General features: G+C 40.0%; 2 protein-coding genes across 2 annotated transcripts; both read left to right on the plus strand.

Annotated features, from left to right (window-relative positions):
• Position 1: 1 nt before the first annotated feature.
• eed (embryonic ectoderm development) lies at positions 2-4938 on the plus strand. Its single transcript, XM_007553708.2, has 12 exons — positions 2-175; positions 974-1126; positions 1211-1303; positions 2022-2087; positions 2293-2418; positions 2519-2600; positions 3096-3187; positions 3889-4022; positions 4103-4208; positions 4291-4449; positions 4549-4622; positions 4748-4938. The coding sequence occupies exons 1-12, from the start codon at positions 56-58 to the stop codon at positions 4872-4874; spliced, it is 1332 nt and encodes a 443-aa protein (XP_007553770.1). The 5' UTR covers positions 2-55; the 3' UTR covers positions 4875-4938.
• Positions 4939-5805: 867 nt separating this feature from the next.
• atp7b (ATPase copper transporting beta) lies at positions 5806-18758 on the plus strand. Its single transcript, XM_007553709.2, has 20 exons — positions 5806-6089; positions 10267-11032; positions 12154-12366; positions 12438-12763; positions 12850-12923; positions 13357-13540; positions 13644-13877; positions 14194-14285; positions 14363-14490; positions 14561-14715; positions 14807-14941; positions 15021-15215; positions 15623-15805; positions 15886-16066; positions 17110-17250; positions 17319-17461; positions 17559-17762; positions 17837-17954; positions 18037-18139; positions 18395-18758. Exons 1-20 carry the CDS (start codon positions 5934-5936, stop codon positions 18609-18611), a joined length of 3948 nt encoding a protein of 1315 aa, XP_007553771.1. The 5' UTR covers positions 5806-5933; the 3' UTR covers positions 18612-18758.
• The last annotated feature ends 2602 nt before the right edge of the window (positions 18759-21360 follow it).

Genomic DNA, 21360 nt, shown 5'->3' on the forward strand with positions numbered 1-21360 from the left:
CGCCAGCCGTTTACTAAAGCGGTAAGAGACGAAGAAGAACAAGCGTGTATCTGTAATGAGAGAAAACAAGAGCATGACTGAATCCCCATCTCAAGCGGGAAAAGAAATGCCGGCGAAAAAACAGAAACTGAGCAGTGATGAGAACAGTAATCCTGACATGTCAGGAGACGAGAACGTAAGCGCTTAAACCATATATGTTCGCGTATATGAATGTACTCAGTTATAAAGGCTGGTTTTGGCGGGTTAGCTCCGTGCTAACAGGCAACCGGAAAGCTAAAGATGTTAGCTTGGAGCATCTTTGTCTACCTGCAGCTGAACTGGTCATGTTTTCCACAACACAGGCAGATGGACATGGAGAGTTAGCTTTGTTAGAACATTAATAGGTTTCCCACACAGTCGGTAACAGAATGGGGTTTGATTTTAGTGTTTACAAGGACTGGATGCGTAGGGAAAAAAACATGAATTTCTAGAATGTAGTTGCTTCTTTCTGCATGCTGCCAGACTCAGTCATGATGGAGTAATTTGCTCTTCAAGTTGCTGCATTTACAAGTCTTCTCAGTGATGCTTTGGTGTGTATTTCTTCTGTTTTGTGGTATTTTTTCCTTCTCTTTTTTTCTGTTTGCTCCCTTTTATCCTTCCTTAATTACTTCCATCCTTTGATTTCTTTTCCTTCCCTCTGTTTCATCCCTCTTACAGCTACCCTCTCCATCTCTTTAATTTCATTTTTCCAATCCTTCCATCTCCCCATCTTATTCCTGTTTCCTTCTATCTGTTCCTCCTGTTTTTCCCCCAGATTTTATGTAAATAAATATGACTGGAATAGAAGTATCTACCATATCTACCACACATTCATGATAAACTTATGTATTTAATAGAGTATAAAAAAGAAAACAACTAAGAAATCTGATAGCATGGATCTGGAGAAGCATACAAATTGAACATATATTGTCATTTTATTTTATTTTTTTCCCAGGACGACGCGGTCAGCGTTGAAAGCGGAACCAACGCGGAGCGTCCAGACACTCCCACTAACACAGCCAACGCTCCGGGCAGGAAGAGCTGGGGGAAGGGCAAGTGGAAGTCCAAGAAGTGTAGATATTCTTTCAAATGCGTCAACAGCCTGCGGGTGAGAAGCTCCACCACATCTTAAGCTTGTTGGTAGTTTGCATTGAACGGGGCGTCACGTGGGTCTGTTTGCTTTTTCTCTCAGGAGGACCACGGCCAGCCGCTGTTTGGAGTCCAGTTTAACTGGCACAGTAAGGAGGGAGACCCTCTGGTGTTCGCCACAGTTGGCAGTAACAGGGTACGTCTTCACTTAGCAAGGAAAACAAACCACTTTTCTCTGTTTTGTTGTGGGAATGTTACGTCATCATCCATCCTCTGATCACGTATCTATCATCCAGCTGTGCTTTCATCCATCATTCAGTCATCATTAATTCATCCGTTCATCCTAGAGACGGTGAGATGAAGCTTCATGATGCACTGAAGCTTTAAATCCAGTTGCTCTACTGCGACACCAAGTGGACAATACATGTAAAACGGGCAGAAATGATTAGGATGTGATGTGTGAAGCTTTAAATTGAATAAAAGAATGATGTTTGTGATAAATGACAAACATACATTCTGAATACAGTCATAATATTGCCTTAATCTGTCTTTATGGATCAAAAGGAAAAGCGGGAACTAATAGGGCAGATGGTTGTAATGTGAATGGTGTTACTTTGTAACCATGATTATTACAAAGTAACCAAAACATGTTTTCCACTATATGTAAATATCTGTTTTCAACTGTATCTGTGAATCCATCCATCCAAATGTCCTTCCACTGATTCTCCTGTCCTTGGAGTTGGATTTTTCCAGAAATATTCATAAATTCCTATTGAACATCCGTATGTGTGCTTTTAAAAAATGAGCTAAATGTCTCTGTTCAATCTTTAATCACATTCTTTTATGACAAAACCTAAGATTTACCTTTGCTTCTTTGCTCCTATTTGAACTATTTCTGTCATTTCCTCCACCAGGTCACTCTGTATGAATGTCACTCTCAGGGGGAGATCAGACTTCTGCAGTCCTATGTTGATGCAGACGTATCCTTCAGACCAATGAATACTGACTTAAACATTTGTTCATTGTGGACAGAACTTTGGTTGTAAACCTGTAGCAACCTCAGCACCTTTTCTGCTTTTTGGTGCCCCAAAAACAATTTAATCAGCCCTGATCACATGCTGGAGAGCTGAACAGAGCAGGCAGAAATGTCTTTGCTTTCCCTTGACAAAAAAAAAAAAAAAAAAGGCAGACGAAAACTTCTACACGTGCGCCTGGACCTACGACACAAACACGAGTCACCCCCTGCTGGCCGTGGCTGGGTCTCGCGGCATCATCCGGGTAATCAACCACATAACGATGCAGTGCATCAAGGTACAGTCTTTTTCTACGTTCTGTAATCCTACTGACATTGATGAAGGGTGAAGCTTTATCACGTTGAGGTGAACTCTGTCACGTTTTTGTCCATATCCAGCATTATGTAGGTCATGGGAACGCCATCAACGAGCTCAAGTTTCATCCAAGAGATCCAAATCTCCTCCTGTCTGTCAGTAAAGGTAAACTAAACTATTTGAGCTCTGGCTTGCCTCCATAAACTTCCATAAAACGACCCAGATGAGTCAGAAACATTCATATGTTCTTTGATAGCATTTAATAAATGACATTTGCAGATTTACACTGAGGGATAGTTGAGTTTTTATAAGCATGTGACTCTCAGGTGCTTCTATAAATCTCATAAAGCAGCTGAGCCGACAGTAATTCATACAAACAGCAGTAAAGTTTAATTTTTAATCATCGTTGTGGTTTAGTTTTAAAGTATAAAATGGAAGCAGTATGCTCCTACACAGTGGCTCTTCATTAATCGTGACCATGCTGGTGTTTTGGAGCATTTAGTGGTTATGAAGTGAAGCTTCGTGTTTCACAAACTTGCTTCCCCATTTTGAGGAAACTACCTATCATGACTATTGCTCTGATCTATGTAGAAATTGAAAAAAAGTAAAAAGTATTTTGCACCTTTTTAAGTAGATGGATAACGTCTTCTCTTTCTGTAGATCACGCCCTGCGTCTGTGGAACATACAGACGGACACATTAGTTGCCATATTTGGAGGCGTGGAGGGCCACCGAGACGAAGTCCTGAGTGCTGTAAGTAAAGCTGCAATGATTAGAAGGTTATTGATATAACTAAAACAATGCGTATATCGTATGATGAAGAGCTACAATTATTATTACCATAAAATTCTAATATTGTAGAAGAGGTAAATATTGAAAGCTCATAATGTCGCAACATATGAGCTTATTAACTCAAACACATGTTGAGGTTAAGGCCCCAACCAGCTATTCAGCGCATAGAAATGACCACATATTTTAAGAAGAAACCTGACATTTCTGTTTAAAATGTATATTTATAAAATCTGAATAGCAAAAATACTAAACTTTTTCATGAGATTCAAATTTTTTGGAGATGCACATGAAGAAGGATGAAATGGTAGCCAGGTTCAACACTTTAAAGCAACGTGCATTAGCATAAGTGCTAATATTAGCTAACACCGACACGATTTCCATAAATACCAAATCTACTTTGCTACATTTCGGATGCTAGTCAACAGTAGCTAACATCGTTGTTGCAAGCATTATCTTTTGAGCTGTTATTAGCTTGTATGCCAACATTAGCTTCTTAGCTATGTTTATCTAACATGCTAATTTTATCAAATATAAAATTAGTATATTTTATGTAAGCTGGCTCACAAATGAATGCTAGCATTTTTAAGCTATCGTTACAAATGCTAGTGTTACAAATGCCATCATTCACTCAATAATTCAAATGAATCTGTGTCCTCTGGTAGGATTTTGACCTGCTGGGTGAAAAGATCATGTCATGTGGGATGGACCACTCACTGAAACTCTGGAGAATCAACTCAGAGCGGATGCAAAAAGCCATCCGCGGCTCGTATGAGTACAACCCCACAAAGACGAACCGGTAAAGCGTCAGCTTGATCAGTTATCGTTTCAAAATGTTAATAAATATGTGAGATTTGTTGACACAGATCTTCTCTTCAGGCCTTTTGTATCACAGAAAATTCATTTTCCAGACTTTTCAACACGAGACATCCACAGAAACTATGTGGACTGTGTGAGGTGGCTTGGAGATTTGATTCTCTCTAAGGCAGGATGAGTTTTATTCAGAATATAAAGATTTTGGTTTTATTTAACGCCATAGGTGACTGAGAATATTTTCTTCTCTGCAGTCCTGTGAAAACGCCATTGTGTGTTGGAAGCCGGGAAAGATGGAGGACGACATCGACCACATCAAGCCAAACGAATCCAACGTCACAATTCTGGGACGTTTCGATTACAGCCAGTGTGACATTTGGTACATGCGCTTCTCTATGGACTTTTGGCAGAAGGTCTCAACCCTTATTCTTAAGTTACCTTGTCATGTTTAGCAGAGTTTGAGGCTGATGGTGAAGAAAAGTAATGATGGCTGTTGTGACTGTGATTTCCAGATGCTTGCTTTGGGAAACCAGGTGGGAAAACTTTACGTTTGGGACCTAGAAGTGGAAGATCCACACAAAGCAAAGTAAGTCAGAGAATTTGAATTCTGATTGATACCCAGTTACGTTCTAAACTCTAGTAATTGGTATAAATCAGAGGATTTTTATGGAGTTTTTAAGGGAAAGTTGATTGGCCTCGTTTCCACTTCAGGTGCACCACACTGACGCTTCCCAAATGCACCTCGGCTATCCGGCAAACCAGTTTCAGCCGCGACAGCAGCATCCTGATCGCCGTGTGCGACGACGCCTCCATCTGGCGCTGGGACCGTCAGCGCTGAGCCGTCAAGGCAACACACAAAAACCCATCTGATGTTTCACAGAAACACTGCAAAAAAAAAAAAACATTCATTCCCCAACAGGATGTTTTATTTTAATCAGTCAAGATTTGGGCTTATACAATTAAAAGAAAAAAGTTAATTTAATGTCCTTAGTGTGCCTTTATGTCATTGTTTGCGTCCTCTTTTAGTGAAATAAAAGCACCAGCGTTTCAGGAGGATCTGCACCGACTATTCCACATAAGCTCACTAAAGCAGTGTCTCTGTCCTCATGTATCTATTTTAATGTGATTTAACGCTGGTTCTCTTCAAACAAAAAGTATTTTCTTTTTATTTTTGTTTTTAAATGTTTTGTCTTTGAAATCTCACTTGACTTCAGTCAGTAAAATGTTTTTAAATATCTGAAGTGGCAGTTTTTTTGGGGGTGGGGGAGGTGGACGATTTGTTAAGTTTAGAATATTAAAAGAAATGCCAACACAAAGGTTCACAAAATGTTCAAATGGTTTACTTTGTAAAAATAATTAGAATTTGTTTTTTCATTAATATAGAGTAAGGTAAAATTGGATAAGAGACGTAATTTACGTCGTCTTTGAGGGTTTTTTTTTTAATTTTTTTTTTTCCATAACCTTGAATATATTTAAAGTTTTCAGGAAGTTTCATTTATATTTTTCTGCAGTCATCCTCTATGGTGGTTTGAGTTTGTGAAGTTTGTTATCTAACGAGTATCCGGTTGACCACACTCAACCAACTTTTATCTTTCCTTTATTTGGAATATTACACATTTTTAAAAATCATGTCGCCTTAATCAGTTATTTTAATTGTTTTTACTTTTCTAATCTGTGGAAACGCATGCTAATGTACAGAAATGACGCTTTGTTTGGTTCTATTTGGCTGCTTCTACTAGTTAATGAATAAACAACTGCGCAGAATATTATGAGAAAAATTACGTAAAAAGGCGCGTGCTCCTCGCCTCGTACCTCCGTTCCCCCTCTCTCTGGACTTTTGCCCTTTTTACTTTCTCTGGAGAGGATTAGCCGAACACCAGCTTAGCCCAGCTCCGACATGTTTTCGCCTAAGGGGTCGAAAAAGCAGTCCGGCTTCGAGTCCGGGGCAGCCCGCGATTCCGGGGAGCAAATTTGTATGGTTGAATGTGGCTGTAAGCCGGTGTGCACCTGTGGCTCTACCTGCGACCCGACGCTGTGTGCGGCGGAACTGAAGGTAGGCCTGAGGAACATTTGCACTAATTACTCTGGGAGAACTGTTGGAGGAGTTTAGATATAAAGTTTTCTTCGTTAGTTTTAACTCGTGGTAGTCTAATAAAACTACTATTCGTTTGTTTTATTTCTAAACAGACAGAAGTTGGTGTATTTATCTCTGGGAAAGTGGTTTAATTACAGATAAGCACCAACATGTACCTCGTATTACGCCATAAATAATGGATTTCAACAAGAACATGACACCCTACTACACCCTAATAGCTTGTTTTACCCTGTTTGAAATAACTTAATTGATTCGTTTCTTGTAGCTATCTCTGTTTGAGGAGTTTCTTGCATGTAGAACCGGTTTCAAGTCACCCTATGTAACAACTTAGTCTTTGACTAGGCCCAGGACTTCCTATTTCTTGAATCCTTGGTCCTTGGTTGATTCTACCTTTGATGGTGACCTAGAGAGGACCTGCTGCAGCAAACCATGAAACTTCTACCTCTTTACATTCGGCATGAGGTTCTTTCTTTTTCTAAAAAGCTTGGATTTGGCCTTTGTTCTGGTGTTCAAATAGTTGCCCTTATCTGGCCAAAGCATACTGTATGATCTTTGGCCAGTTACCAGTCAAAAGTATGGATGCAACGTCCTATTGAGTTGGATGAGAACGTTTGTCCAAACTTTTGATTGCAAGAGTACATTCTCTGTGATAACAAATCACTGTTTGGAAATTCTGTCGCACACAATGCTTTGAGTCCTGTCCACAGTAAAATCCCATATGTGACAACAGAGAAAGATTTCAGTTCAACAGCCTCTTGGCTACAGATCCGGCACACTTTCTCTGCTGGACTACACTCAAACATTCAACCACTGGCTAACAGACCTTATCTGTTGGGCCCAATGGGTCACTAGGACATCACACGACGTAACCTAAATCCACAAAAGTTTAATAGTTCTAACTAGAGAGTAAAACACACTCAAACAAAATAAGGTCACACCTTTTCCCGTACAACTTCTCTTTGGAATCTGACCTGGTCACTTCTAGGAAAACATAAAGGTCAAAGGCGCAAACTTAAATACAGGAAACAAAAATCATTCCAGTTGAAGCTTATCTTCTTTCTTAAGTTATTATTCATGAAAAATATAATTTATCTAAACAAGACTTTCACATCTGGGGTTGTGAAAAAAATCAAATTGTTCTTTAAAACAAAACAAAACAAACAGATTATCAATACTTGCCAGGCATTTATCACTGTTCCCTTCAGATGCTGTACAGTATACTATATATATATATATACTACTACTACTACTACTACTACTATATATACCATAGTAGCAGCTCTAATTTATTGTATGCAAAGCATTCCTGCCTACCATGTTTAAAGTACAATACAATACGCAAATGTTAGGTCACATGTTTTAAAAAAATGTCCTGCGTGACACACTGTCACGTCTGGCAGATGTAGCTCAAACATTTTCATGGTGCTTAAATTTAAATTTCGATTCGGTCGTCCAGCACCAGCAGAGACTTTATGGTATAAAAACCATTTCATTGTCTTGCCAAAATCTTGTCATGATCCTCAGGTGTTTGTGTTCAGATGGCTCCTTTCTTTTTGCACCTTAGATGTTGCCATCTTAGTTTATTCCACCATCGTTCCAATTATGCATATTGGAATTTGGCAAAACTGTGACCGAAACATTTTACTACTGGCAGAAAAGACAAAGTAGACAACAGTAAGTAGTAGAAGGATGATGGCGAATTTGCGTTTTTTGACATTTGTGGAATATTGGCAAAGTTTTGCAGACATTTCTGTCCTCTTTATTTTCATTTGTGTACTTATTGTTTTCTATTAGACGACTGTTCCCTTCTGTCAGGCTTTTCTCCTTAAGTAGTCTAGTGATCCTCCATTAGTCTTCTCTCACTTTTACACTTGCCAACCTGCTTGTCTGTGCAGCTGTTTTCATCCTTTTATTCCCTTCTGTCTGCTCTCTCTTCCAGCTGTCTCTAGTTTCCTCTGATTTGTTCTTCTGGTTCTCAGATCGTCCTCAGTACATACACTTGCCTCCCTGCATTACTCTTCACTGGTTTCTCCTGTCACTCAATTACTTTAAAAATAAACATAAAGCTACAATTAGGTTTGTAGTGCATTAGAGATGTTTACACTGACTTCTGTGGCGCCTTTAGAAATATAAAAGGTTCTCAGATCATTTGTCTCCTCTGTTGTAATTTATTGTTGTACTTTGAACAGCAAACACAGCATTGTTTGCTTTATTTCATGTTTACTGAATCACATAATTGGTTCCCATCCATGTAGTATTTCTGCTTTTTTTCTCTTTCTTCATAGAGAATAATAAATATAAAGGTAAAGTTTTGTATCAGATTTGCATAAATGATGTAATACATGTATTATTAAGTTCCTAAATTGCTGCCTATGTGGTAAAATTCATTCAGATTGTGAGCTATTTTTTTGCATATTATTTAGGAATTTTGCTGATTTTGGACAGCCTGCACCAAACTCTTCATGGTAATTCAATGGAGTTGGCATCTCACTAAGTATAATAAATATTTTTGATCAGCTCACTGTGTTGATGTAAAGAAAGAAAGATGATCCAAAAAATTTGTTTTGGTTCATGTCGGAAACTGTGACTAAAATCAATTATAAAGATTGCAAATGTGCTATTAATTACAGTATTAAATTAGATTTCAATTATACTAGTGCTTGTTTGTTAGTGTGCCTGACTGAATGTGAATTTTATTTAGAGGATTTGACAAATCAGTTTTGTTTTGTTTTTAATTTAAGGCTGCCATTACATGCTCACATATTAAAACCTACATGAATAAAAACATGACTCTATCTTTAAGCAAATTTGGAAAGACTCACTTAACCATATGCTTGTTGATTCAAAGTGCTTTGGATGACAAACGTAAAGTAAAAGTGGTTGGGAAGCATGGCTTTAAATCACTAGTTCAGTTTCTCTGCCTTAACTGATTGTGCTGCACACAACATGATCAATATTATGTTTGTGCAGCCATGCAGCGGTGCCATAAGCTTGGTGGCGTTTTCCTAGAGTAAAGGCTATAAATTCATTTGTCTGCCTCTATGTCCCAAAAGGGAATTTATTGTCGCTTTGGATGATTGCTTCGGCTTAAAAGCAGTTTATGCCGTGTTTTTAGCTGAGTTTTTATTTATTGAACTGTAGTTGTCAGTAAATTGGTGTTGACTGGATTGCATGATTATTTTATCCGTATTCAACCATGAGGATATATCTGAGTTATAATCAGCATGGACTTGGCTCTATACTTTAAACAATTGCTGTGAAAATCTTGTTCAGATTTTGCATTGTGTTTAATAAAATGACGTGGTATACACTAAAAACCTTTGACCAGTGGTGATCCAGGAGCTCTTAATAAGGGTTGACTTTAAGCGGAGTCACACCATCAGGCTTATGAAACGTGCTGCTCACAAGGTTATTATCTCACCCCTCCCCCAAACCTGCTCTGCTGGGCTGGAGATGAGAACTTCCAATTGTGCTGATAGCTGTATAATAAAGATATGTTCTGGACCTGATTTGATTTTTACACTTCAGGCCCAGATTGTACTTCAAAATAGAAATATAAAATGCTCTGTGGAAACAGAGGAACCATCTGGTTACAGCATAAAGATCTCTAAATTACAAGTGCACACCAGAATTTTCAAATTTTTATTTTGAAAGAAATTAGTATTGCCATTCTTTCCAGTTCCATATTGTGCAAGATGGCTAACTCTGCATTTTGTTGCTAATTTATATGCAACCCTACAAGGGTCCCTTTTGAGTGGCTGAAAAGAGGTTGATGTGAGAGCCTGGGAAGCAGACATTTCAATGACGGCCACAGTTACAACGTGCTGTTGTTAAAGGATTCAGGAAACAAAAGTAAACCCAGACAGCTGCGCTACATTCTGGAGATTGAGCAAGAAATAAAAACCCCCAAAAAACTTTAAGTCTAGTTTCTTGCCTTTTTGTTCTTATTGTGCCCATAGAGCTGTGAAATCTCAGAAACACTGGGAGCCTAAAACAGCCATGAACATGTGTCTGCATTTTACACGTTTGATTCAAAGATTATCTTGAGTTTCCTTTTTTTTTTCTTGCTACTACTTGTGTCAAATGTTTAGTGATAAATAAGTGAGGATTAATGCATTTGGTCTCACCCTTTCAGAGGAATGGCCCTGACGTCGACCCAACGGCCTTTGACAACTTGGCTTACGAGTACGGAAGCCAGAGTGAACTCGACCTGTCGGCCAAACCGATCTCCAGAATCAGTTTCAAACTTCTGGGACTCGTCTCTGAACAGCAAGCTGTGGAAACCACTCTGGACCGTCTTAACGGAGTCTTTGCCATCATCTGGTCTGTATCAGATAGTCTACTCCAGGTGGACTACAATACCTCCATCACCACAACCAAAGAGATCGCACGGCAACTGCAGACCCTGGGATGTAGAGTCGAAGCAGCCATACGAATTAAAGTGGGTGGGATGCGATGCCAGTCCTGCGTCCAGGCCATCGAGGGACAGTTTGGAGGGCTACCAGGGGTCTCACACATCCAGGTCTCTCTTCAGGATAGAACAGCCCTAATCGTCTATCAGCCTGTCCTTGTTACACAGCAAGAACTAAGAGATAAAATCGAAGATATGGGATTTGATGCTGCTTTGTTACCTGAGGATTCATCCGATGGAGATCTAAGCTATTGGCAGAATGACTTAATCAATGCACCTATTCAGACTGTAACTGTATGGATTGGTGGGATGACCTGCAGATCATGTGTGCAGTCCATAGAGGGGAGGATCTGTCAGATGATCGGAGTGAAGTCCATAATGCTGTCGTTAAAGGAAGGGAAGGGAACAATACACTGGGACCCCAGTCTGACTGATCCAGAGCAAGTTAGGGCAGCTATAGAGGAAATGGGCTTTGACGCTTCACTTGAAGGTAAGACATGTTACCTTTCATTGACAGAATTTCACCACCACAATGTAAGTTCGCAGGTCTGATGGTTGAGCTTTTGAGGGATGTTTTGTTGGTTCTGTTTCAGTAGAAATGCCTTTCCAAACAATTATCAATTATCCTGAGGAACAACGGATTCTAACCTAATGGTGTTAGGGATGAACTCCAGATTTTGAGGGGACAGAAAGGGATCATACCTAATGAGGAGGAAGATTTGAGGAAGAGGGATCCCTCATCATGATCATCTCTTTATGATGATTGTGTGTGATATTTGTTTTCTATTTCTGTGATGTCCTCCAGTTTGGTCTGGGCTGTGTTTGGTAAATTTAAAAATATCAGTAAAAAGAAAAAAACAAAACTCTGAGGTCTTCTTTCAATTTAGATTTGGTAGCAACATTGTAGGGTTGATATTTGCCAGTCAACTGAAGTATATAATTTGGAGTAAAACAACCTGAATGTGTCATTAACCACCTTCTGATTTGGTGTCATCTGCTTCATGTTATGATTTGCTTAGTCGGTATGTTCATAAAATTCATTCTTATTTGTAATCAGACAACCTTCAACTTGGTAAATGGAAAACAGATTGAATTTGGTTTATAACCTCAAGCATTCTTTGTTCAGAGCAAGTGATGGTGATTGAATCTACTTGTTACAGATTGTCTTTTAAATGCTGTCACCAAAATAATTTCTTCAAGCGTAATCTCTGCCCATGTTTGATACAAAACCTGCCAAGAATCTGATATAATCTTCAAAGTATTAGGTTTGCAGGGTGAACAGTTTAATAAATGCAACATCTAAATAAAAAAGTGTCACCTTCCAGAATTAACTGTCCGGCTCAGCATTTTGCCAGGCCTGAATACTTGCAAAAATACTATAAAATTCTTGAATTTCTTTAGGCTTGACAACACTCTGATAGTTCAATCCCTACTATTCAAATAGGAAGTCTCATAATTTGTGCATGTTGTGCACAAATTATGAGTAGTGTTTGTTTTTTTTTTGTTTTTTTTACTATTTTTTGCTGTCAGGGTTGAATTTTCCAGTTAAATTTTTCAGGTATTACTCAGTAAAGGTATAGCTGGTTTGAAATTACTTCCTTTTTCTTGAAGAGCCTCTTCAGACACAGGAAAAACAAGACCTTGCAAACCTGAGCTCAATCAGCAGGTTGGGAATGAGCAACGGTGCTGAATCTCAGGTAACCCCGTTGAGGTCCCACATCAGCTCCCCTGAAATGAAAGCAGAGAAATGCTTCATTCATGTGACAGGAATGACCTGCGCCTCCTGCGTGGCCAACATTGAGAAGCACATCCTCAAACACAAGGGTAAGTTGGAGCAATCCTGCTTCTAAAACGGTGTTTCTATCATTAGTGATAGACTTAACTTTTTGTTGCAGGAATCGTTGCAATCCTGGTGTCTCTGATGGCCGGAAAGGCGGAGGTGAAGTACGATCCAAATCTCATCGATCCATCCGGAGTGACTCAGCTCATAGATGATTTAGGCTTTGGTGCTAAGCTGTTAGAAGACAACGCAGCGGCACACGGGAAGCTGGATCTGCAGATAACGGGAATGACGTGCGCGTCATGCGTGCACAAAATTGAGTCCAAACTCATCACAACCAAAGGCATCCACTCAGCCTCAGTGGCACTGGCCACCCAAAAAGCTCACATCAAGTTTGACCCAGAGATCCTTGGAGCTCGTGATATTGTCAGGATAATTCAGGTGTTCATAATCTAAGGTCTTGTTTTGTGTTTTTGATTGATTTGAAATGTAACATCTTGACTGGAACTTCTTGTTTGGAATCACAGAGCCTTGGATTTGAGGCCAGTCTGGAGAAAGCTGGGTTCAAAAATAACCTCGACCACTCTGAGGAAATCCGACAGTGAGTATTCTGACTAAAACCTTATTGAAAAAAAATTGATAGTTCAAATGGATAATTATTTTGAAAATTATCTTGAGATTTCTTGAATTTCAACTTGAATCTCAAGATAGTTTATTCAGAACCAGAATTTATGATAAAATGTCATACTAAAGAGTGAGAGCCCTATTTCAATTCACTTTAATAAATATGTTATTGATCCCAGAGGGAAATTAAATGTTGTACCTGACATTTAATTCAAGATTCTTCTTTTTTTTAAAGTACCTGTGAGTTTTATGTTGAAAGTTCAGCCATTCATCCCTGGTTTAGGCCTTGTAGGAATTTTTTAATCCAATTCTCTGACACCCTTCATTCACTGAAAATGTACATTTTTACATCAAAAGACTGAAATATGCATTATAAAGTGGTTTTATATTTATCTACTGTTTTTCCCTAGATGGAAGAACTCCTTCCTGTTCAGCCTGGTCTTCGGCCTGCCAGTCATGGGCCTCATGATCTACATGATGATAATGGACATCCAACACAAACAGCACGGAGGCTCCATGCCTGAGGAACTGAATGTGCTGCCGGGTCTTTCCCTCCTCAATCTGGCCTTTTTCCTGCTTTGTACACCTGTGCAGGTACAAGGAAAACAGATCCAGATTTAAGGTTTCTCTTTACATATTTAGCAGCCGATCGTTCCTGTTTCAATCTGCTATGAGGTTCTGGGGTTTCTCTGCTCAGATTTTCGGAGGACGATACTTCTACGTCCAGGCATATCGCTCACTAAAACACCGCACGGCCAACATGGACGTGCTGATCGTGTTGGCCACCTCCATCGCCTACATCTACTCCTGTGTGGTCCTCGTCGTGGCCATAGCAGAGCAAGCCGCCCAGAGTCCCGTCACCTTTTTCGACACTCCGCCCATGCTCTTTGTGTTTATCGCTCTCGGACGATGGCTGGAGCACATTGCAAAGGTTAAAGATAAAAATATATTTTGGGTTTTGCTATCACTGTTATGTTATGAGCTTAAGATGCTAAAAAACATTCTGAGCATTTTCCCTACTGTACTGTTTTTTTTCCCCTCTTTCTACTCAAACTATGTATGAATGTAATTACTAATGTGATTGTCTTTTCTGGCTGGTTTTTCTTTATAAGAGTCATCACATTTGTTTCAGAAAACAAATGTGAATTTGTCCCCAATGAGTCAAATCAATTTATATGCTTTAATTTAGTTTAACAATGAAGTCAAATGTCTTCCTCATTGAGCGGATGTCCATTCTACGTTTTCAGAGCAAAACCTCAGAAGCTTTGGCCAAATTAATGTCACTCCAAGCCACCGACGCCACAGTGGTCACGTTAGGACCCGATCGCTGTGTTGTCAGGTAAAGTCCTCGATATGAAACTCTGCACAGCAATAACCCAGCTGCATAACCTGCAATGACGCATTTGTGCTTTGCAGCGAGGAGCAGGTAGAGGTGGAGCTGGTCCAGCGGGGCGACATCGTCAAAGTCTTCCCTGGAGGAAAGTTTCCCATTGATGGAAAAGTGATTGAGGGGAGTTCTATGGCGGACGAGTCCTTAATTACAGGTACATGAAGAACAGTTGTGTGTGCAGGTGTTGCTGCTTCATCAACACATCATCGTTTCCTCTTTACCAGGTGAGCCGATGCCCGTCAGCAAGAAGGTGGGCAGCTTGGTGATTGCAGGCTCCATTAACGCTCACGGTGCTCTCCTGGTGGAAGCCACGCATGTCGGTGCTGAAACCACTCTGTCTCAGATAGTTAAACTCGTCGAAGAGGCACAAACATCAAAGGTATCACGGTACATTTGAGTTTACCTTTTGACAAAAGCTTTTCAAGCAATTGCTGCTTTTTGTGGGTGTTGTCAATTGTTTTTTTGTGCAGGCCCCGATTCAACAGTTTGCGGACAAAATCAGCGGCTACTTTGTGCCCTTCATTATTTTCGCATCCATGCTGACGCTGGTGGCTTGGATTTCTGTAGGATTTGTCAACTTTGACGTAGTGAAGGAGCACTTTCCGGTTTGTGGGATTTTGTATAGTTTCACTTGCCAATACACAAGCAGATTCCACAAATCTCTAACTTTTGACCTCCGTGCAGGGCTACAACCAGAACATCTCCAAAGCGGAAGTCATCATCCGCTTCGCCTTTCAGGCGTCCATCACGGTTTTGTCCATCGCCTGCCCCTGCTCTCTGGGGTTGGCAACCCCGACAGCTGTAATGGTGGGAACAGGAGTCGGGGCTCAAAACGGAATCCTCATCAAAGGAGGGGAGCCACTGGAGATGGCGCACAAGGTAAAGAACTAACACACGGACATCTGTGGTGAAAGGATTTTAAGGACAACAAAAGTTTAAAAATCTGCAGCAGGTGGTATCAAAGCAATGATTTATGCAGGGTGTTATATTGATTTTGTCAGGATCTGGATTGTTTTGGGTTGTTAGGGGTTTTGATTTACTGATTCTGGTTTTTATTATTATTCTGTGTTCCTTAGTCTCTCAATTACATTAGTTAACTTCTTTATCACTAGATCATTTCTCACACAGATCTTCACAAATAAAACTACCGTTTCCCCCCCAATCTCATCAACACTGCTTCATTTATGTTTCATTTCAGGAACAAGTTTTTTGTCTACATTTTAAATATTTTTTTCTGCTTAAAAAGTATAGTGTCCTTGAGTTTTCTCCTCCCTGATTGACTACAGATCGATGTAGTGATGTTTGATAAGACTGGCACGATAACAAATGGCGTGCCAAAGGTGACTCGCGTGCTGGTGTTGTGGGAAATGGCCCGCATGCCCCTGAGAAAGATCCTGGCGCTGGTTGGCACTGCAGAGGTCAGCAGTGAGCATCCGCTGGGCACGGCAGTTGCTAAATACTGCAAAGATGTAAGATTTTTTTGCACATGTGCTCCACCTGACAGCCTGAGTTGCTCTGCGTCCAAATAAAACGTGTGTGCATTCAACAGGAGTTGGGCTCGGACGCTCTGGGATACTGCCAGGACTTCCAAGCGGTTCCCGGCTGCGGGATCAGCTGCCGAGTGTCCAACGTGGAACATCTGCTGCAGCGGAGCGACGAGGCTTTTTTCCTTCCGGGAGTAACCACAGATGAAAGCAGGCTTTTGTCTGCTGAAGAGGCCACCCCTACAGGTCAATCCACCTCACTCTGAAGCACAAATTAGGTTCAGTTCCACCTAATTTTTGAGAAATATTTCCACTTATCCTTTAAGTCAAACTAAAACTTTTTAGTTAGTTCCATACCGGCCACTTGTAGAAACAAAAACAGAGATTGAATCAATTATTGTCAAAATTTTTTAACCTTCTATAAAATAACTTAAAATTAGATTTGAACTATTTTTCTTTTTCCCATCATTTAAAGGTTTAGAAGATGTACCAAACCGTAAACCTGTTGTAACCAGGAAGGTTAAGGAAGGCTTTAAACCAATTAATTGGCTTTGTGTTGAAATACCATGTCCGTTTTTCTTGATGGAAAGGGCTATTTACATTACAGCAGTACAGAGGACAGAGCAGAACCAATAGAAAAATATATATATATACACAAAAAATATATATACAAACTGATTATCTTCTGCTTTATGAATGGTTGTTGTAGATGCTCTTACATTATGGACCTACGATTAATTGTCAATTAATTATCAAGGAGAAGGTGACCCAAATTTGCCATTTTTTCATATGTGACCCATGTCCAACTTTTTCATTCCAGTCTTGAGGGTCAAATTCCGATCTTTTTTACCCTCCCCCCCAAAAATGTGATCTGTGCCACTTGTTTTCAAAGCGAAGTTTGAATGGTCATGTCACATTTCATCCGACTTTTTATGTCATTAATGCATCATAATTCTGCACCAGAAGAAGCCAGACGAGGTAAATCCAGACATAAACAATGGCTGAAAATTTTAATTATGAACTTTAGCAGCCTATATAAACTTTGGTACAACTCTGACATTTTTTAAAATTTTTATCTCTTGTGAATAATCCTTCTGTGTGTAGAATGATGGACTTCAAATTGGCCTTATAACCCTTCCCAAATTCATAAACAGCGAAAATTTCTTCTCTTAGGTCCCTACTGTTGTCTTTCCACCTTGGTGTATCATCAGCACACATCTGAATATCTTCATATTATCTTCATTTTGTTTTTAAAATATGCAAACACATTTCCTTCCGTGTGTTTCTAGCTGAGTGGGCATCGTACACTGTCCTGATCGGAAACAGAGAATGGATGAGGAGAAACGGCCACCACATCAAAGCAGATGTTGATGCCGCCATGTCGAGCCACGAAACCAAAGGACAGACCGCCATATTGGTGGCGATAGATGGTGAGGTACGGACTAACAAGCTTCACCACGTCTTTTCACCACACTGACTTTGTCTGTGCTTTCCGCAGGCGTTCTGTGTGCCATGTTGGCCATCGCAGATAGCGTGAAAGCGGAGTCAGCATTAGCGGTGCACACCCTGAGCAGCATGGGCATCGAGGTGGCCATGATAACCGGCGATAACAGGCGAACGGCCAAAGCCATAGCAGCACAGGTGAAACTCTCATACAGACACCAGCAGACAACTAAAGTGTGTACCAGGATTGTGTTTTTGATTACAGTTTAGTTTTTGGTTTTACACGTGACTGCAGGTGGGGATCAGGAAAGTGTTTGCAGAGGTGCTGCCATCGCATAAGGTGGCCAAAGTTCAGGAGCTGCAGGGCCGAGGGCGTCGAGTGGCCATGGTGGGGGACGGCGTCAACGACTCACCCGCCTTGGCCTGCGCTGACGTCGGCATCGCCATCGGCACCGGCACGGACGTAGCCATCGAAGCGGCCGACATCGTTCTGATCAGGGTGGGTGGCCGGCGGTGTGGATTCACATTGGTGGATTGGAGGGGTCTCAACCTGAGGGTTTGTCCACCATGCAGAACGACCTGCTGGACGTGGTGGCCAGCATCGAGCTCTCCAAGAAGACGGTGCGCAGGATCAGGATTAACTTTGTTTTCGCTCTGATCTACAACCTGCTAGGGATTCCGGTGGCTGCAGGTGAGGGCTGAAACTGTCTGTCAGAATTCATGTTCTGGATTAAGTGGAAGTGCAGCGAACTTATCCGACGGTGTGTGTTTAGGTGTGTTTATGCCCGTTGGCCTTGTCCTGCAGCCTTGGATGGGATCAGCTGCCATGGCCGCCTCTTCTCTGTCAGTGGTTCTGTCCTCTCTGCTCCTGAGGACGTGAGTCATAACTACTTGTTTTTATAGTTTTTGTCCTAATTTTGCCACCTTGCAAAATTATAATCTAGAAAATTTAGCGGAATCAGAGAAAAGAAGGCTGAAATGGCAGATTCACAAAACATTTTGAAATCTACGTTATTTTCCTTCAAATCAAAGATGATGCACTGCTTTGTGTATCATTTTGTTTACTGTCATTTAAAAAAAATAATGTTTTCTTTTCAGTATGTTGTGCAGTAACAGCCAGTATTTTTGCAGGTATAGAAAGACATCATTTGAGCTGTACGAGTCCTGTGCCAGAGGCCATATGGGCAGCCTTCAATCATCTCAGATCAGCACACATCTGGGGCTAGACGGGCAGCGCCGCAGCCCGGCGCTCTCCAACAGTTCTCGAGCACAGAAGGGCCAGAGACCATCCGGTAACGCTGCCCAGGAGCGTCAGAGCTACCGGACGGCAGATAATTCTACCATTTAAAAAATTATAAATAAATAAGGGAAATAAGTTCTTAGTTCTTATGTTTACAAGTATACCAATGTACTTTGTTTTTATATTTGACTGTATTTATGTATTTACTTTTTTCCTGCTCGTAAACTCAATTACGATTAAATTTTATTCAAAGTGGTTTTTCTTGGATTATTTTTAGCAGATAGCAGCCATGTGATTGAACACATAAATAACACTAATGTGAATACGAATTTTTTTAAAAACCACAACCTAACGAGTTTTAAAAGGGGAAAAACAAATTTCTTTATCTGATTTTGTACAAATAAAGCACCATGGGTTAGCCTTCACAGAAACATCCTTTTAATGTTTGTTTTGGCCTTTTAGACAAGTGAAGGAGAAGAAGAGCAGTGGAGAATGCCAAGGAATGTTTTCCCCTCCCACTTTTATTTAAAGATCTGCCAGGAATAATTAAAGGAGTGCATTAATCAAAATGTCTGGCTCGTGGATTCTATAGTTATCCTAGAAGAATGAGCTTATTCACTGTGAGTAGACTGCAGGCTTATTAATATGACTCTTGTCTTGTACTCGGACCTCATAATGGGCTTATTTTTTCACAGCAGCTTGACATGTATTAGCAGGACGAGCAGAAGAACACTTCAAGCACAGTCATTAATAATGTTCCTGATTACACATGGTATGGCAAGCCCACTGAGCAATGATTAGCTCAGCAGAAGTTTAGACTCTGGAAAAATGCTTCATATTAATCCAATTAGATCTTCTATTTCACGCCTTTTGTTGGTTAATAAACAATTGTGTTAACATATCTCAAAATTGTTACATAAAAAATGGAGTCAAATTTTTTGTAGAATTTCATGTCCTTAGGAGACAAATTAGTGACTAATCAAAGTTGTTTTCTAGTTTTATCCAGTCGATGGCCCTGAACTATGGAGAAATCTGTTTTCAAAAATGTATGATAGAATTATAAAATATACAGTTAGTGAATGAAAGCACCCAAAAGTCTCACTTTTTTTCTTTTCTTTTTTTTACACTTATTTGGTTTATTCTTTACACTTGCACATAAAGAATGTCGCTGTCAAACCTTATTCCATGGACACTGTATTGCTACTCAAACATATAAGTCCTTCTGTATCAGGCGTTCATAGATGGGTGGATGACAAAGATGTGAAGACATGAGTTGAATACAACATGGTGAAAAAAGCCTTTTTTTAAAGTTTTATATCGAGAGGCTGACAAACTAAATTTAGATTTTTATTTACAGAAGCTCAAAAAGAACTGGTAAGGGCCAAACACATGGCCCTGAGCTGCTCCAAGTTGGTAAAATTATCTCTACACAATTTCAGGTTTGTCTGCAAAGAAGGCCAAATCTCCAAAAATTAGCTATACAAAAAACATATATCTTTACAGATATACCCAATTCAAACATATCCAATTCAATCTGATTATTTTTAAAATTTAAAGTGCCTGTTTTTATGTGCAGTTCCATCTGAACCTTACACAAACAGACATAAACATGTAGTGAATAAATTAATTTTCAGTTTTTTGTTTTTTTTTTGCACCAAAGAGTTAATAATAAACACGTTTTCACTGAGACTCTTTAAATGTGTATACATTCGAAATTTAAAATTGACTTTATTGTGACTGCATACAAAATAGACCAGCAAATATTGCAGTAAGCATATTGCGAGGTAACGCAAAAGAACATTTTCTCCCCATGTCCCCTAGAGGGCTCCGTAGGAAAGAGCCCAGACTGCTGGAGTCATAATTTTCTTCGAGCGGCAGGCAGTAGACAGACCCGAGTCGTATCGGTCTCCTCTCATTAGTGACATAAACATGAATTTCATGGCCATACTGGAGCAACATAGAGCTGGCAACTTTTTTCACAAAAAAGAACTCGCCATTACTAACGTCGAATGAGGACGACGAAACGGGTAAGTCAAACAACTGTTCAGTCAAGTCAATGCATTGTGTGGCATATAAAATAATGTTTTATTTTAATCATTTTTATTTGATTAAAATAAAGTTAAATATTTTTATGACGCTTTGCCCATAGACCAGGGGTGGGGAACTCCAGGCCTCGAGGGCCGGTGTCCTGCAACTTTTAGATGCATCTCTTCTTCAACACACCTGAGTCAAATAATGAGGTCGCTAGCAGGACTCTGGAGAACTTGACTGCACTTAGGAGGTGATTCAGCTGTTGGATTCAAGTGTGTTGGACCAGGGAGACATCCAAGAGTTGCAGGACATCAGCCCTCGAGGACCAGGATTGCCCACCCCTGCCCTAGACTCTCTTCTAGTCAGAAGAAAGCTACGTCTCCAGAGTGGACAGGTAAGATTATTTATTGAGTCAATATTATTAGGATTAATATAATCGAGAGCATGGTATAGAACTGCTTTTAATGAAAAGTGTCGTGAGATGCTAGATGATTCAGCTCATTGAAAATGAATTGTCAAATTCAAGGCCCCCCGGGCCAAATTTGGCCCGCCATAGCACTAATGGGCCTCGTAACCAGAACCCATAAGTGACTGTTTCCCTGCAGAGGAAACGGATGATAGTGTTATAAGTTCAATACTTTTTATTTTATTTTATTTTAATTTGATATTTAATATTTTAATATTTACTCTAATTTCATGTTCATATCTGAAAGCTCATTTGAACATAAACTATATCTTCTGATATTGTTGAAAAGGATGTGTTGTGACGAATATTGTTCATGTTGAAATACATCTGCATTGTGAAGCAACTCTTGCCTTCATTGAA

The sequence above is a fragment of the Poecilia formosa genome, unplaced genomic scaffold (assembly GCF_000485575.1).
Source record: "Poecilia formosa unplaced genomic scaffold, Poecilia_formosa-5.1.2 Scaffold58, whole genome shotgun sequence".
Taxonomy (NCBI): Eukaryota; Metazoa; Chordata; class Actinopteri; order Cyprinodontiformes; family Poeciliidae; genus Poecilia; species Poecilia formosa.